Source organism: Lissotriton vulgaris, chromosome 7 (assembly GCF_964263255.1).
Source record: "Lissotriton vulgaris chromosome 7, aLisVul1.2, whole genome shotgun sequence".
Classification (NCBI taxonomy): domain Eukaryota; kingdom Metazoa; phylum Chordata; class Amphibia; order Caudata; family Salamandridae; genus Lissotriton; species Lissotriton vulgaris.
The window spans coordinates 268,904,672-268,923,459 of record NC_141695.1 but is presented as its reverse complement, the minus strand read 5'-3'; the positions used below and the strand labels follow the sequence as shown (position 1 = coordinate 268,923,459).

General features: G+C 47.5%; 1 protein-coding gene across 5 annotated transcripts in view; it reads left to right on the top strand.

The window, feature by feature from the left end:
- The window catches only part of LOC147701363 (B-cell receptor CD22-like), a 550,058-nt gene extending 535,365 nt beyond the window's left edge, over positions 1 to 14,693 (top strand). For 4 of the 5 annotated variants that reach the window (XM_086930063.1, XM_086930060.1, XM_086930062.1 and 1 more), the window contains one exon: positions 13,637 to 14,693. In XM_086930063.1, coding sequence (XP_086786189.1) covers positions 13,637 to 13,756 — 120 coding nt within the window. In that variant the 3' untranslated portion in view covers positions 13,757 to 14,693. The remainder of the gene's footprint in view (positions 1 to 13,636) is intronic. The other variant, XM_086930061.1, reaches the window with a different exon arrangement.
- The last annotated feature ends 4,095 nt before the right edge of the window (positions 14,694 to 18,788 follow it).

The window sequence follows — 18,788 nt, the reverse complement described above, 5'->3', positions numbered from 1 at the left end:
GAAGGAGCAGATGGTGCGTGTGGTGCCCGAGCGAGGCACCGAGGTAGAGCGGACCCATCTGCTAGCGGGCCGCTCCCACAAGGGGGGACCTATTTAAAAAAAGGGCCCAAGTGGCCCAGGGCGACATGATTATTTTCAGAGCCTGCAGGCTCCCATGAGGCCCAAGTATCCCTTGAGCCTAGATGGCTCCCACCTGGGGCACATTTGTTTTACAAGCCTAGAGGGCTACAAAATGGGCAGCACTGTTCTAGAGCCTAGAGGGCTCCCACATTCTGCACATTCTTGTTCAAGAGCCTAGCGGGCTCCAACCTTTTGCGCAGTCTTTGTTCAGAGGGCCAGTGAGGGCCCATGTCGCAGTTTTAGATCCACAGCTGCCCAGCAAGTAGTGGGCAGCTGCACCGTTTTGGTTTTCTTTCTAGGGACATGTCTTTAGACTCAGGAGTGAGTCGCACTCCTTCGCCCCTACCTTGGCCTTCCACAGCTGCACAGCACTTAGTGCCAGCTGCAGCGTTTACGCCCTGTTCTTGTCCTCAGCTGCCCAGCAAGTAGTGGGCAGCTGCAACGTTTAGGTTCTGGCGCAGTGGCGCAACCTGGACCTTGATGTGAATTATGTGCTAATGCTTTCGGTGTTAGGAAATGTACTGCGTGTGGTATGTTTTGCGCACCCTGTGTTTGATGCCTCTAGATATGATGTATGCATAGGAGGTTGTTTCAACGGTTTAGGTATGTTAGGGAGATTGTACTTCCCTGTGTGATTTCCGCCCCTAGTGTAAGGTTTTACTTAGGTGGTGAGGGTCTAATGTAGTTAGACTGGTGGGATACTGTGTATGAAGGATTTCATGGCACAGACTGTTGCAAGTGCAGTTATTATCAGTGTTTACTGACCGTACGTTCTATGACCTATTGTTACTTGTATGTTTTAGTTCTCCTTTACCAAGTTCAATTTGTGATGAACCTGACAGTGGTCCATGTGGCCCTGTCAGGTGTACATAATCCCTTGTAAATATTGCCTGTGCCAGTTGGCACAATGTATATGGTGTGATTACTATCTGATGTGTTTTGATAATACAAAGGCTATTTTTTTATATAACCTTGTGTGGAGTTCCTTTTGAGGGGGGCCTGGGATGTTGTTGCTGGTGGGTGCGTGCGCAAATGCTTTACACATTGCCTCCGGGATCAGCCTTACTGCTCGTGTCACGTTGCCAAGGGGGTGCGCAGTGGTTATCTTTGGAGTGTAACTCCCTTGCCCTAACTAGAGTAGTGGTTTCTGCCTGGCTTTGGCGCAAGCCTCAGCCAACTAGAAATCCCATTTCTACCAGGCAGCTATTGAAAAGCTGGTGTGGAAAGGACTTTGGTTCAGGAAACAAGACTCCAATGATGTCCACTTGAATAGGTGAGGTGTAAGAGTTTGGTTTATTAATTAAGAGGGACTGGAGTTCCACTCAAATCACAAACACAATCCTTGTCAGGGTGAATCACAAAAGACACTCAATAAACCTATGTTTAACCCTCTCGTAGCTTGTCACAAAAGCAACTAGGCTTAATGTAGTGGTAATGTGTAAAGTAGTTATACAGCCCTCCAACAGTACTAAAGTGAAAACAAACAACACAGGAAAAATCCCCCCCAAATTTAGAAAAATAGAGTGAACTTTAAAAAAAATAACACTTAAAAGACAAAAATCCAAACAGTAAAACTGGAGTAATAACTATTAAAAATGTTAGGTAAAAAAAGCAACAAGAAGCACAAAGCTCCACTCCTGGTCATCTGGTCACACTGGACCAGGTCAAAGTCACTCACAAGTTCAGGTCGACCATGCTACGATGGAGCACGGATCTGGTACAACTTCTCAATGTCCACTTTCACAGAAAGTGTCTGAACTAGATCTTTGCATTGACAGGGGCACCAAGATCAATGTCAGCCCAAGGAGCAGTTGTTGCTAAAGCTTCACAGCTGCGGGAGATGCAGGAGGTGGCTGTTTGTCATGAAGAGCAGGTGACCTTTGGAACTTCTTGTTGGGAGGATATGCAGCAACCATTGCTGTACACAAGCAACCTGCTTGTGATTGCAAAGAGCCCCAAATGCCTGGGCTTTCATCATGAGTGCACATTTTATAGATTTGAAGCAGGAGTAAATTATGATGCCAGCCATTGGGCCAAAACCTGAGGGGCACCTCTTGGCAATCAGGACTTACTCCAACAGAGGCAAGCAGCAGAGCGCCACGGGTCCAGTTGGGGCTGGTCTTCTGAGCAGTTACATGGAGGCCTCTGGAAGCTTTCTGTGCTCCTTTAGATCAAATAGATAAGCCAATGGACCCTAAAAGTCACTTCTGTGAGCCCTGGTTTCGAGCCAAGCAGGCACAGTCTTCCTGCTTCAGACGGCAGGGTATTCCTTCTAAATTATCCACAGGCCAAGGAGTGTTCTGAGGAGAGGCTCTGAAAGTGCTCCATTTATACTAGTGCCGACCTTTGTGTGGAGGCAATCCCTTGCCTACTCCCAAACTGGTTCTATTTGTTTCTTCCCATTCCCCTGGGTTAGGCTCCAAAATGTCTAGGGTGACAAAAGCAAAGGCAGGCCTTGAGTAAGGTTCCTTTGTATGTGTGCAGGCAGGGTCCTTTTACGTGTAATCAGCCGGTCACAAATCCTCCAAAACCATCCTGTAAGGAAGAACTGCTCCTTCTAAACGCAGGTCTCTTTTATGCCCAGGTGTTGAAGGAATATACTGCACATCACAGGAGAGACATTAAACAGCATTTCGCCATTTCGCGATTCTCAAAATAATCCCGAAATTTGCTGAAGAGCGCGATGACCACGATATTGACCTTTTTGGCCACTAAAAATGTCTCCAGCAGGCTGCAAAAATGATGGTGACATCTTATTGGCTGTACGCGCACACATTACTAGGTGGTGCCGTACAGCCGTAATACGTTTTGGGAGAAGAAGAAGAATTAGCGAGTCTCGGAAAAAGCCAGGCAGTGTGAGCGCAGGGCTCGGTACGCATTGGCTTTTAAATAGGCAGAATAATGTTTCTGCGAAATGACAAAGCATCCTCCTCTTGGAAGCTGAAATACTTAAATGTTCTGGGAGGTGTGGGGGCTTCACCCACCCTCCCGCCATTGAGCTCCCTTTCCTCTCCCGTCATCCAAACTTGCTGAAGGAAACCATGACTTCAGCCAGAGGTTCTTACCTTCTCTTTCCTCTCCTTCATCCGTTCCCACATTAAATCGATACGAAGTAGGAAAGGAAAATTTTGTTGGAAAAGTCTTCTTTCTCTGGTATTTTCTGTTCCAACTGCAGCCTGGTGACGGAAAGCAGGGGGAGGGGTCAGGGGGTCAGCCCCATGTGCTCCCTCGTCCAAGACTGCTGAAGGAAAACAGTGACTTCAGCAAGCGGTTCTTGCCTCTCTTTCCTTTCTTTCATTCGTTCGCATGTGAAATGGATCCAAAAAAGAAATAAACATTTTGTTGGAAATGTCTTTCTCTGACATTTTATGTTCGAGCCTCAGGACAGAAGCGGTGAATAAATAAAAAAAAAATATATGAAAAGTTACTACATGCAACTAGACATAGTGGTTGCAAAGTGACCAGAGTGTTTTATGTCACACGCAAACACATTCAAGTTCAAGGTTAAGTTCATGAATTTATATAGCGCACTACTCACCCAGGGGGTCTCAAGGCGCTTGGGGAAGGGGGGTTACATTTTTGTCGAATAGCCAGGTTTTAAGTTCTTTTCTGAAGGAGATGTGGTTTTGAGTAAGGCGGAGGTGAGTGGGGAGTGAGTTCCAGGTCTTGGCCGCCAGGAAGGAGAAGGATCTGGCACCCATGGTGGATTTTCAGATGCGCGGGACTGCGGCGAGGGCTTGATTGGACGATCTGAGTTGGCGGGTGGGTGTGTAGAAGGACGGTCGAGTGTTGAGGCATTCATGTCCAAGTTTGCAGTGGGGCCTTGTGTGCGTGGGTAAGAAGACGGAATGTAATTCTCTTGTTGACGGGAAGCCAGTGGAGGTCTTTTAGGTGTCCGGTGATGTGATCTTGGCGAGGGATGTCCAATATGAGTCTCGCTGATGCGTTTTGGAGACGTTGGAGTTTTTTCTGTAATTTTGCTGAGATTCCGGCGTATAGTGTGTTACCATAATCCAGTCGGCTCATGACCAGTGCGTGGGTGACAGTCTTTCTTGTTTCGAGGGGGATCCAGCAGAAGATCTTTTTGAGAATACGCAGTACGGAGAAGCAGGAGGATGAGACTGTGTTGACTTGTCTGGACATCGAGAGAGAGGAGTCTAGGATGAAGCCCAGGTTACGTGCGTGGTCTGTGGGTGCTGTGCTCAGAGCGGAAGGCCACCAAGAGTCGTCCCAGGCAGAGGGGGAAGATCCTAGGATGAGCACCTCTGTTTTGTCTGAGTTGAGTTTTAGGCAGCTATGTTTCATCCATTTGGCTACCTCTTTCATGCCTTCGTGAAGATTAGTTTTGGCGGTGTTAGGGTCTTTGGTGAGGGAAAGGATTAACTGGGTGTCGTCGGCGTAAGAGATGATGTTAAGGTTGTGTTGATGCGCGATGGAGGCGAGTGGACTCATGTAAACGTTGAAGAGGGTGGGACTGAGTGAGGATCCTTGTGGTACTCCGCAGATGACTTCAGTGGCCTCTGAGTTGAATGGGGGAAGTCGGACTCTTTGAGTTCTCCCGGCGAGGAATGAGATGATCCAGTCCAAGGCTTTTCCTTGTATGCCGATGTTGCTGAGGCGTTGCATAAGGGTGCTGTGGCAGACTGTGTCGAAAGCGGCGGAGAGATCGAGTAGAATGAGGGCCACTGTTTCTCCGTTGTCCAGTATGGATGTCGTCAGTCGCTGCAATGAGGGCGGTTTCGGTGCTGTGTTTGGCTCGAAATCCAGACTGAGAGGGATCGAGGGAGTTGTTGGATTCAAGGAGGGCGGCGAGCTGGCTGTTGACGGCTTTCTCAATGACTTTGGCGGGGAAGGGGAGGAGGGATATGGGTCGGTAGTTTTTAAGTTCAGAGGGGTCCGCTGTGGGTTTCTTCAAGAGGGCGCTGAGTTCGGCGTGTTTACAGCTTTCTGGGAAGGTGGCAGAGTTGAACGAGCAGTTGATGACATCACGGAGATGGGGTGCGATGACGGAGTCAGCTTTGTTGAAGATGTGGTGGGGGCAGGGGTCGGTTGGCGAGCCAGAGTGGATTGAGTTCATTAGGCGGATGGTGTCTTCGGTGGTGATTCCGTTCCAGGCGCTGAGGTTGTTAGTTGGCGATGTGGGGTCTGAGGGGGGTGGGGATGGTTGTTCGCAGGGAGTGTTCTCGAAGCTGTTGTAAATGTCAGCAATTTTGTTGTAGAAGAAGGAGGATAACACATCGCAGAGGTCTTGGGAGGGAGTGATGTCGTTAGATGCTGCGGCGGGGTTGGTGAATTCTTTGACGATGTTGAAAGGTTCCTTGCTGTTATGGGCGTTGTTGTCGAGACGATCCTTGAATGCTGATTTCTTGGTGGATCTAATCAACTGGTGGTGTTTGTGGGTGGCTGCCTTGAGGGTGGCCATGTTGTCGGTGGTTGGGTTTTTTCTCCATGTTTTCTCTAGGGTGCGGCATAGCTTCTTGGATTTTTTAAGGTCATCATTGAACCAGGGAGCCTTTTTGCTGCCTGAATTGATCTGGTGCTTTTTCAGGGGTGCTAATGCGTCAGCGCTGTGGGTGATCCATTGCTTGAGTTTGGTGGCCGCTTGGTTAGGGTCCAATGAAAGGGTGGGAGGGTTTTGGTTGAGTGATGTGAGGAGTTGGTCGGAGGTGATTTTGTTCCAGTTTCTCAGAGGAATAGGTTGTGGGCGGTTGTGGGTCAAGGTGGTTTTGTAGCTGAAGTGAACACAGCTGTGGTCCGTCCAATGGAGAGCTGTGGTAAGGTCGAAGGAAATGTGCTTGCTGGAGGTGAAGATAGGGTCGAGCGTGTGCCCGGCTACATGGGTGGGGGTGTCGACAAGTTGTTTGAGTCCGAGATTGGCCAGGTGGTCCAGAAGGGAGTTGGTGTTGCAGTCGTGTTTGTTTTCAAGGTGGAAGTTGAGGTCTCCTAATAGAATGTAGTTCTCGGAGGTGAGGGCATGTGGGCTGATGAAGTCAGTGATGTCATCGCTGAATTGAGTGCGGGTTCCTGGAGGCCTGTAGATGAGGGTACCTCTGAGTGTGGTTCTAGGGTTAGCACCACTAGCATTAGCATCACTTTACAGAGTGGGCCAGTAGTGCTTTCAACTCTTTCCTTGAACAGCATTGTTGTTGGAACAGAGGGTGAGGAATTGACGTCTCCATGGTCTGGGGTGTCTCCGGGGTCTCCCTGTGCTATTGTGCTTGACTGAGTCTATGCTCCAGAATTTTATCACAAAGGAGGATATAGCAACAAAAACTCCCTTGGACCGTTTATAAAGCCTAATTCAAAGTTAAATACTCTACTAAGTCAGTTTACAATGATTTAAGGCTGAAAATAAATGATTACAAGTAAAATAAAGTGCCGCAAAAATGCCGCTAAATTTCCATATTTGTGCCGCTAAATATCCATATCTGTGCCGCTAAATTTGTTAATCTATGCCGCTATATCCTGGGGTGTCTGATTAAAAGTCATGTGACCGTGGACACTGCCAAAAAAGCACATTTGGTTCATGCAGAAAAATGCCAGTTTTCTAAAAGTTTCAAAAATTAAAGGGAGTTAGGCCCACGGGACAAGGGATAGGCAGGGCTGTTAAATTCTGAAGCAACCAGGGATAAGCCTGTACCTCGGATCTTTTAAGCTTAAACAATTTTTAGCTTAAATGATTAACACTTCTTCTATAGATTAATCCTGCTATATTTATTCATACCTTTTACTTTATATTTCTAATTTTCTTTTCTCAAACATAAATACATGGAGTACAAAAACATTTTCACTTCATAGCTGCATTTAAAACGAATTCACATATAAATTTGAAACAAATCGTGCTCTACAATACATTGTCAAAACAAATGACTTGTGCTTAAAAAAAACAGTGTCACACAAACAAGTTTCAATCAAAATTGTGAATAACCAGTATTCAAAAATAAGCTGTATGGACAACAACAACTTCTAGCTTTTTGCCCTAATACTAGTTTTCAAATAGGTATCCTACTTTATTTTGAACCAAAAGTCAACCTCGATTTTTTTTTTTTTATTTTTTTAAAACCATTCTGTCCGTCTTTCCTGCTTAAAATTTTCAAGGCTGCAGACGCTCTGTCTTTTTTGAATCAATTGAAGCTTGAAGACACGTAGCGTAGTGCTTTGCCCATGCCACAACCTAATGAATTTGTCATAGCAAGCTGGTCGAGAAATCCCTGAAAATGCGATTGTGAGAGGCCCACGTGGCAAAGTAAAAACGGTGTCTTCAAGCTTCAATTGATGCAAAAAAGACACGGAGCGTCTGCAGCCTTGAAAAGTTTAAGCAGGAAAGACGGACAGAGGCTTGTTTTACTGAGAAACGTCCCACAGAGCAAAACACTGGGCTGTCAAAAGAAAGTAATGAGTTAACTAGGAATTACATGAGAGATCTGTTCTATCTAATGGCCCACAGAATAGATGATACCTTCTGAATCAGAAAACAGCACAAATAAGAACAAAAGCCCTGATGAGAATCCTGTTAAGAAATATCAGGAATTGAAACGCGTCTGCATATTCCCCATATATTCTCCAAATGTTGAAGAGTGCTAGTTCAATCCCACTTTGTGAATAAGGACTGAATGGTTTTTCAAAAAATGTAATAAATAGAGGATGATTTTTGGTTCAGAATAAAGTAGGATACCTATTTGAAAACTAGTATTAGGGCAATAAGCTGGAAGTTGTTGTTGTCCATACGGCTTATATTTGAATACTGTTTATTCACCATTTTGATTTAAACTTGTTTTTGAGACACTGGTTTTGTTAAGCACAAGTCATTTTTTGACAATGTATTGTAGAGCTCGATGTGTTTTATATTTATATGTGAATTGGTTTTGAATGCAGCTATAAAGTGACAATGTTTTTGAACTCCATTTATTGATGTTTGAGAAAAGAAAATTTGAAATATAAAGTAAAAGGTTTGAATAAATATACCAGGATTAATCTATAAATGGTGTGTTAATCCTTTAAGCTAAAAATTGCTTAAGCTTAAAAAATCCGAGGTATAGGCTTATATATAGAATAGTAATTAAAAATCTAAATTTACCATCAAAGAGGATTTAAAAATACAATTTGAATGAGTGGAAGAAGCCCCAGACTGAAGCTATCACTTATTAGGTGTTATAAGGTAAATTTGTGATAGTTTATGGGAGAGATATCCTTGCTACAGTGAAAAACAACCTTAGGATTATTACACCATTGGGACAAAAACCTAAGCATGCATGTCCTACTTTTTAAATACCATGCACACTGCCCTGTGTGCCTCTAAGGCTTACCACAGGTGTAATATTAGGTATTTGTTAGATCTGGGGGTCTCTAGTTGGCAGAGGTAAGTACCTTTGACCACGTAGGGACCCTTGCTTCTAGTCAGGGTGAAGAAATACACACTGTAGATAACCCCTACTCACTCCCTAGGTAGCTTGGCACGCACAGACAGGCTTATCCCCAAGGCAATGTGTTCAATATTTGCACTTAACACGAACAATGACCCCAAATCCACCACAAACTGAGACCACACAGGTAAGTATATATAAAAATATAGCTTTATCTAGTTGCAGCTGTAAAAATAAACAGTTACAAGGTGATTGCTCTTTCACCAAAGGTTGCACGTAATCTTGATGGTTGCGCCTAAATTGTTAGGAAGTTCTTAATGTAAACAGTCTCAAGTGTCTTTAAATTAGCACCAAAAACAATGCCACTGTATTATAGGCTCAAATCAGCTCTTCGCTGACTCTAGCGGGGTGCTACCCCGTTCTCCTCACCGTTGCGCTCACTCTTGAAGCCTCGGCGTGGGCGGGCCTCCAGGAACAGCCCCGGCCGGTCCCGACTGCTCTCCCGCCCGCTCTCGACAATCCAGCGAGCGGCGGGGAGATCGAGCAGCACTGTTCTTCGGGGACGCAGGCCAGGGGCGCTGGGCACACTCATTACTCCCTCGGCGGGAGTGGGTCACTCAGATGGCCCGGGTGCAGCTCCCCCGAGGTTCTTCTTCCCACACAGCTCTCGGCGGCTTCCAGGGATGTCCCGATGACGTGGACCAATCCGGTCGCGGCCCTCACGGCGAGCCTCCACAGATGCCCGGGAGTCAGCCAATGGCAGTGCGGCTCCCGGGACGAGCCCCAGATGATGCGAAGGCCGGCAACCAATAAATGCGCGGCCTTGGTGATGACGTGGCGGGACTGGGCCAATCCCAGCGCGGCGTTCACCGAGGGGGCTCGTTCTCTTTGGCCAATGGGAGCGCGGCGGCTTCGTTCTCTGTCTCTGCAGCTCCGGCCAGGGATGGCAACTTCGAAGGGTGTTTCTTGCCCCGGGCAGCGGTGGGGGAACGGCGGCAATGGATTTTCAGGGCCACAGGTCGTAACTAGACCACCCACAAGGCCAGCAGTGCGTGGAGGGTGATTATTGCCACAGGGAGGTGACACGATCCTCCGGTCACTCCAGACTATGTGCCGATGATTGCATCGATCTTCTCCCATGGCCAGCAGTCAGAAACACGCGCTGGGGTCAAGGCACCACACGATCTTTTACAGCAGTTTGGCAATGCTTGGGAACCTTTTAACCCTGGGTGTCAGGACAGAAGCCAGCTCTTCTCAGGCCCTTGGAGATTCAGTTAGAAGACACAGCACACAACAAAGTCTTTGTAGGTCATGCAGGCAGGGTCACAGCACACAGCAAAGTCCCTCCTCTCTTCAGCTTCAGTTGAACAGCAGAACAGGTCAGCCCTTAGAGCACACAGCAAGGCAATCTTCCTTCAGTTCTTCAGCGGTCCTTCTTCCAGCAGAGGTTCCTCTTGATTGTAGAATCTGATTTTCTGTTGTCAGGGGTCCTTCTCTTATACCCCTAAAAGTCTTTGAAGTCTTTGTGCAAGTGGGCCCTGAGCCCGGTCTAAACCAGTTCTGGGTGTTGCTGTAGCACTTGGGCTTCCTGGCTTCTTCCTTCTTTTCAGTGTGAGGGGCAGAGGTGACAGTCGCCCAGCAGGAGGTGTAGCCAGCATTGTGGCAGGCAAGCACAGCCCTTTTCATTCCCAGGTGCTATCTCCTCCCACCACTCTAGTTGCAGATGCAGTCATTCAACCACGGGCTGACTCAGACAACCTCCTGGGGGCTCCCCAGCCCCTGTCACCCTCAAACCAGACAGTCAATCCACAAGCAGGCCCAGGCACACAGAAAGGTTAGACAAGAGAACAGCCACTTTCTAAAAGTACTGTTCTCAAACACAGAATTTAAAAACAACCTTTTCTAAAAGTGTGTTATTACATTCTGAGTTCAGGGATATCAATCACTTATGTCCCATCTTGATCCTATGGAAAGATAGGCTGGTATCCATTGGGACCAGCCTCCCCCATGTTAGTCTATGGAGCACGATAACCTTGCAGCAGTGAGCACACAAAATAGCTGCTGCTCACTACCAGAGCATGTTACCTGCACTAGTACATGCTCTACCTTACCTATACACTGCACCCTGCCCAGGGGGGTACCTTGAGCCTTCCATAGGGGTGACTGATGTGCACAGATAGGGAAGGGTTTGGCCCAGCCAGTGGGGACACTGGCCAGGCGGACATGGCAGTCCACTGACTGCACACAGGCACTGAGGTGGCAGGCCTGAGACACCATTTTAGGGCTACTTATGTGGGTGGCGCAATCAGCGCTGCAGGTCCACTAGTAGCATCTGTCACCACCAGCCCTGGCACACACAGTGCACTTTACTAGGGACTTCATGGTGATACAAATATGCCAATCCGGTACATCCAATCAATATAATAATTTACATAGGGAGCACTTACACTCTGGCACTGATCAGCAGTGGCAGAGTGTCCAAAGCATCGAAACCAGCAAAAACGAAATCCAGCACAGCATCAAAAATACAGGAGGCAGAGGCAAAAAGATAGGGGAAAACCACGCCAAGGGTGTCAGGTCTAACAGTATTAAAGAAGAATGTTTAGGCCTGGATAAAGGTTTGTTTTGCTAGGTCGAAATAGCACTTTAAACTGTACTACAGGCTGCTGTGTCAGACCAGACCTGAGACTTGTTTTACAGTTCTTTTTTAGTGGGTGCCACAGAAAATACGGCAGCCCACTTGTAGCATTTAATTTAGAGACCTGAGTTTATTTAGTACCACTTACTAGGGACTTAAAGTACATTAAATGGACCAATCAGGTGCAGACCAACCATGTTTATTAGTGAGAGCACAAGCACTTTACTGCTGATTAGCAGGACTTAAGTGTGCAGAGTCCTAAAGACAACAAAAAATGGTTCAGAAAAGGAAGGCAAAAACCTGCAGTGACCCTGCAATTAATGCTACTGTGCTATTTGGATTGCTTTGTAGGGGGTGCCCACAAGTAATGTCATACTTTGAGCATTTATTTTTACCGTTACTGTGTATCTCTAGCTACTCTCTTTGCATCGCATTTTATTATTGTTGTGCATACTAGGTAAAGCACTCTGATACCTTTGGTTCAAGTTCACGCTATGTAAAACTCACAAATAAATACATATTAACTGGTTGCTCCAATTTTTTTTAAAGTAGGGCATTATCTGTAGCCATGCCTATTTTGGACAATCTCTGTTAGTGAGGTTTGGATATAATATTAACTGTGCAAAGCTGGCCGGGCTTTAAGTGGGCTGGGTCTCACTGGCGCTGAGCAACGGTTGTTTTTTGAAGGGGGCCTCGAAATGGGTAACTATCGGCCTCTGTTTTGTGCCCTGGCACAGGCGGTCTATTTTCTTCCAGACTGTAGTGACAGCAGGCACATGGTTGTGCATGCGCTTACACTGCTCACTTCTCACTAGTGGAGAAGTTACTTCATGACGTCATGCCAGGTGAGCGTGTAGGGGAAGGGGAATCCTTTAAAGAGAGTCATTTTCTCTCTGGATTTCCCTTCTCTTTTTGAAACTCAGGATCAGCAACATCATCGTGCTGTCACCAGGTCTTTAAGTGGAAGCTTTTACAAAATGATATACAAGCCATAGTAGCTGCTTATTCATCTTATGCAACTAACCACATTGACAAAGCCAATAGTCCTGACTTGTTGTAAGTATTATGTTATTTGTTGTATCATATATCTGGATACATTGACAGAAACAGCAAAATACAAGTCTGGCGACACTATGCTGAGCACAGATTTTTGCTTACCTGTTTTTAAGTAGGGCTGGACCTAGTTTGCGAAGTAGCGCTTTGCGAAGCTACGCGAAGTGCACTTTGCAGTACGTGAGCTACGCGTAGCACTACGCGAACTGCGTAGTAGCATGTTCGCGCTGTGCAAGATGCCGTTTTCAATTATTCCATAGTGTGGATATGCATCTGGCACTGTTCAAAAATAGAAAACGGCATCTTGCATAGTGCGAGCTATAGCTTTCTGCCGCTCGAGGAGATTTTTACTCGAGCTGCAGTTTTCTCTACGCGGCCTGGTAGTTTCTCATTGTGAGCAGTCATGAGCATATGCGACCACTTGCAATGAGAAACCAGACCTCCCATCATTCAGAATCTTGCAGGGAGGTTTATTTTCCACGCTCGCGATCGGCAACTTGATGTTGCTGATCGCGAAGGAGGAAAAAGTCTCACCAGGATGTCATTTTGCTTGCTCGCGGTCGCCGACTTGGCGTTGAGGACCGCGAGCAAGCAAAAAATGACCGCTGCACTACGCTACGTGTGTTCGCACTGTGCTAGGTGCAGTTCGCGTAGTGCGAAGTTGCGCAAAGTTCGCAAACTATGTGAGCGATGCGTAGTGCTTTGCCCAGGCCTATTTTTAAGCCCCGCCCTTAATTACATTGGCCACGCCCCTTTGACAAAACCCACAGTTTTTTCATCCCACTTAAAACTCTGACCAGTGGTAATAACCTTTATTAAAGTTTAAGCACACACAATTTCGAGCAAGTGGCACCAAGTGCGTATTTTGTTACCAGCTGTTTTCCACCTGCATAGTTGCTGCAGATCTGGTCTTGTCACATTGAGAATAACACTAAACTTTTAATGGAATGTTCTGTAGTAAATGTGGTACATTAATATGTGATCTCACCAGTGACATCATCACTGGCGTGATTTATGATGTCATATGTAGCGTTAATAAGGTCATCAGCAATGCACTGTCATCTACTTATGGTTGTGTTTCTGGCAATAACTGGGGAGTGAGTCATTTTGGGGTTTTAAGTTGAACCCATAATATGAACTTAATCATAACTTTTGTTTTCCTTGAATCTTTGGGGTATGAAAAAGATATGCATCTCCTTAACAAAGCAACACTATGCACAACCTGGATTTGATATTGCAGATTACGACAATAACATTATGTGACGGAAATTTCATGTGGGCAAGTCAACAAAGACTTCAAGTAACCATAACAACAAACACATTTATACTTCTCAAAGAGTTCCTATTCCAACCTGCACTGGGCATATTTCTTTAACAAAAGAGGTCAAAGTTACAGTGAACAGTGATTGCTGTGGTATACTCTGAAAATCCGTTTATTCATGTCTTTCTTTCCTGTTTCTAGCAGCAAGAGGAAGAGACCATTTATGCCACAGATCTGAAATTTAACCGCCCCACAACGAATGGATCAGAGAGTCGGAATGTCAACGATGATTTTGTGGAGTATGCAGCTGTGAAGCGATAGACCAACCTGCTCACATTTCTGCAAGTCTTGAGGCCTCATAAAGCACTTGTCATTACATAAACGGATGGGATAAAACCTCTTAGTTTCCTCTTCAGTATTCCACAACGGGTCATGTGGTGTTATTCCAATTGGTAAAAACAAGAATCTCTTAAAATTGCAAAGCAAGTCCTGCCACAAAGATTTTTCATGTTTGGGTTTTTATTTTGTTTACTTTTTTGGTGCATGACCACCCTGTCTTCTTGGCGAGGACCCATCATTACCATCTTTCCCCTGATGGTATTGTCTGCTCTGTGCAGCGTGTAGAGTCCAGTTTTAAGTTTCTTTTGGCATAGACACATATGACCCTATCCACAAACCCAGAGATCCATGGGAAGAGTTGTGAATATATTGCCACATTTACGACAAATTGGACTTGAATGCATGAAAGAACGCAGTCTTACTGGAGCGAGCACCGGTTCTGAATCCATCCCAACACTTCATATTTCTGTAGCGACATCGATCAGATACACTTTTGCAAACTACTCTTTTTCACGAAGCCATCGCAGTCCTGCTATTCACAAGATGGGATTGCAAAGCAGGGTTTCCTATATATGCTTTTACCTCACATTTAGAATCCCTCTGATAAATTGGTGCTCGGCTATTGCTGAGCGCGACTTTTGCTCCACAAGGGTTTTCGTGGCAAGCACCATGAATATCATCACTGAAACTTCCTAGGAAGCCTCTCTCGCAATGTACCCCTATTCAACAAACGTTGTGATGAGTCCTAAAGAGATAAAAATATTTCGAACTATACGTCGTGCCAACGTCCTTCCATTACAAGACAATAATAATTCTCATTTTATTGATCTGCATTTGTAGGCAACTGGCTAAAAATCATACAAATGGGATGTTCAAAATTGTGAATTTAACAATTATCTATTAAAGTATTTGAAGGGTTTGGGTTTGATGCAGGGTGCTAGGCAGCGTTGGTTTGAAAAGCAATACATACCAGGCGGGCACATGAGCACCGATAATCCATTGTTAAGTCACCTTGAATGATGTGTCTGATTTGAATCTCTCTCCCAAGGCCAGAAATATCCACATGTTGCTGCAAGTGAAGTCTCCATCAGTGGTGCACTTCAGACCACAAGTTCCTGGGAATCACAAGTGCCTGATTGTGGAAGCAGGTCTGCCAGGACTGAGTCCAGTACCATAGACTGATCTACTGTCTATAGGCGAGCTTGTTATCAATGCTATTGTAAATGTGCTTTTGTAATGAAGTATTCCATTACTGGGCGAGCAAAACAGCTGTAGGACTGTGCCTGGCTCGAAACTGCTAGATTCCTTCACTGACAGTCGAAACATTGAAGAGCAAACGAGGAGGGTGGAACATTAAGGTCTTGAGGTCATGAGCATTTTAGTCGAGAACAGAAGTATGTCTCGCACAACTCTATCAAGAATGAAGCAACCATCCAGCCATACGCTGCCTTCTTATGACCATGGCCACATTAAGTCCCAAGGGCCACCCTGCTCTGCGATTGACAGCTACTTTGTGCACACAAACCTCCCTGCATCCATACATTCACTCGCCCTCACTCCAGTCACTTTCTTTCGATTTTAGCAGCTCCAGGCTCGGGTTGGGTATGCCTCTGGGTATAACTCAACAGAGGGACAATGAGAATTTCTTCATTCGTTTTTAGATACATTCGTAACAGGATACAGCTCTCCTTCTTTTAATGGAAATGTGGATGAAGTTTTAAAGCTGATTCCCTGATTTAGGCGGTGCGAAGTTCAAGAAAACACAGAATTGGTAAAGTGTGTTTAGGTTATTTTCATTAAAGCCACAGGCTTCGATCACAGCTTAAACACCTCCCATGGGTGAGTCATCCCCCCTTACCCCCCCCCAACTCCCTCCCCTGAGCCCGAACTACATTAATACCATTAATCATTCCAGTGACAACGTGCTGCGGTGCATAGAAAAGGCTGCAGTTTATTAAAACATGGTTGTACTTCTCGCAATTTTAGTTGGTCATTCATAAACTTCCATGTCATTTTACATCGTCCTTTAACATTTTGTTGTTGCTCATTTTACGACACCGCTGTCTTGTTCGAGGTGCCCATTTTAGCAAGGACTCTGTGTTTGTGGCTCCAGGCATCCCTTGCTGCTGATTCTGTGGGCGTCCGTTAGGACCGGCCCTGGCTGCAAGGGCCATTCCGCTTGCCTTGGGCCCTTGCTGGCCACTCGCCTGCTCCTCCGGACCCCTGCCATGTGGCATCGCGAGGACCCTGTGTGAGCATCTCAACTACTCTGCCTGTGGCTGTCTGCTCTCATTCGCTCACATAGTGTCCCTGCCATGAGGCATCCAAGGACACTGTGTGAGCAGCTCATTTACCTACATTCATTTCATCTTTTCGTGGGTTTCTTCCGCCCCTTCACCTCGACCTCGTGGCTGCGATGCCTGCTTCTTTTGACATGGGTGGGATTCCGTTTCAACCAGGGGAGTTCGAATGCTCAACTGGGGGCCTACACCCCTTCATAACTACCTCCACACGCAGTCGCTCACCGCCTCCTACCCTGATTGGGAGGCCAGTGGCTGCCTAGGGGGCTGACGAATCCAGTGCGCCCCCTTTTCCGCAGGCTTGCCGAGGGGGAGGAAGGGGGGGGGATGCAGGGGTCCCGCCTCCAGGTGGGGTGCGACACGGGCCCCTATCAGGTCTGGCTTCACCCCCCCCCCTCCCCCTCCCCGCAAATGTTTCTATTGCTTCTATTTCACGTTCATAGCATTTTATTTGGAGGTGTTCAGTGCAAACAACTTTTATCCCATGTGTGATGGCTTTGATACTGTCCCAGGAGTGGATTTAGGCAGCGAATCAGTGCCTGGAAAGACTGGTGGAAGGGCAGATATGCTCTTAATTCACTCACCCCACATTTTACCCGCTCCAGCACTATTCTTGTACACATTCTAGGGTGAGCAGGGACACGGTGCTCTATTCCCTCATGAAATGCGCCTGCCCGAGGCCACGCAGTGGCCATTGAGAGGGCGGGCACCTAGTCACGGAGGGCTGTCCCGCCCCCAGCAGAATGACCAGCGTATCCTCCTCACTGGTTGGAGGAGGCGGCTGGCCGGGAATCTCGTCCGGGCGGCGGGGAGGGGCTTCCATGGTACTTAAGCTACTGTACCCCCTTGGAGAGCCTCTTTGCCGCCCGGACGCCGTCGTGTAATTTCGGGACACTCTTTTCGTCGATTGAGGTGAGCGAGGCCTTGGGCCTACCCATTCCCCCCCCTTTTCTCCGCCTGCTCCCTCCTTGTGAGGTGGGAGCCTGGCGAGGCAGCCCACTAGCGCGGGCTGCTGTGGGGGGAGACGTCCGGTTTCTTAATCGGGTCTCCCTGTCGTTTCCTCCTTGTTGGTGTTGGGGTGCTGTGCGGGTCCGGCCTGTACCTGTCGGGCCCCGCCGTGGCAGCCTAGTACCCTGCCGGTCCCGTTCCATGCCGCTTTTCACGACGTGCCTCAATTTATAATTTGGTCACAGCACAGAGGCGTCGCCTCTTCCCCTCGGTCCTTGGGGGGGGGGGATTGTACAGTTATCGCAATTTCTTGGCCCGTAACTTCGTCATGCTTCTACCCCTCCACCCCTCTCTCCTCGGCATTTCCGGCGGCCATCTTGGTCGGTTATTGTGTCGGGCGGCCAGTTAAGGTTTCCGGGGTGGCTGCGGTTCAGATAGAAAGCATGTTGTTTAAAGATGTGTGTGCCTTCACTTTGCTGGTAGTTCTGTGGTGTTCCCTAGGGGGAGCATGAATGTTACAAGCAATAGGGTGTAGAGACGTGGTGCTTGTAGGTGTCCGGTCCACGTGGGCGCTAGCGTGTCTCCCCGTTCTGCCAAAGCATACCTTGCAATTGCCGTTCATTGTCCCCGTTTATAATGGTAATATTCGTTCTATTCGTGCTGTTTCCGGAACATGGGGCTGCGTGTATGAGAATATGGGCGCTGTGTACAATGGTGAATTTCGTGCAATTTATGCTGTTTGTGAAGTGGGGCTGCGTGTATTTAAGCATGAGCGCTCGCGCCTTCTCCTAATAATGATGATCCAGAAGCGGGAAGGCGCGGATCGTGGTGCTTTTCGGAGTCCGGTCCACGTGGGCGCAGGACCCGACGAGCTTTTAGCGTGTACCATTGTTTTGTGTCCACATTGTGATTTTGTTCGATTGTGCTTTTTTCGAATATGGGGAAGTGTATATTTTAGTCTTGGCGTTCGCGCTTTGCTCAGAACCATGTTGTTGACAAGCGGTAAGGTGCGGAGCGCGGTGCTTGTCGGAGTCCGGTCCACGTGGGCGCGGGACCCGGCGGGCGCCCAGCGTGTCCCCCTAATTGGCTTTGTTCATATCCTGCATTACCGCTTAGATGTTCTGCTCAGTTATGGGGACATGAGTTCGCTATGTGCTTTGTGCTGCTTGCGATTACGTGATGTGTCCTTTTGGGGGGGGGTGCAAGCACGGGGCTGGGAAACGGGCCTGTGAGGGTCCTGGTGCCTGACGCCTACTTCCCATAAGCCCCCCCCATTCCCTCGCGTGGTGGCGCATGTTTATTAATGTCGTCTACTCTTTCTTAGGAGCCGACACGTACATTCCACACTTATCGGTGGGGCGGCATACGGCTTGGACCTCAGCGCGAAGAATTTCCTTCCTCTATGGTGCTCAGCGCTGGCCATTGATGCCTGGCGCTGGCCTTGTGATAACATGTCATCTTTGTCTTTCAGATTATTCCCTGTCGCGCAATCGCTTCCCGCTTCTAAGCCTTTTGAAGATCCGATCAGCATCCTTGCTCCCCGCCACCCCACCCCGCACTTTCTTCCCCCCCCCGAGCAGTGCCAGCGCAAGGTATGTACGATCGGGAGAGTGGGGGCTTTAATGTGTTGTCACGGGTATGCCCGCTTCCTGCCTTGCTCGGGCTGGAGCTCGGGGCCCGCCGATTGAGTAATGCGGGCATTGTGTTGACTTTTGCGTTCCGGTCTTTGCCGGTTGAGTTGTATCAGGACAAGTGGTTTACTCCCC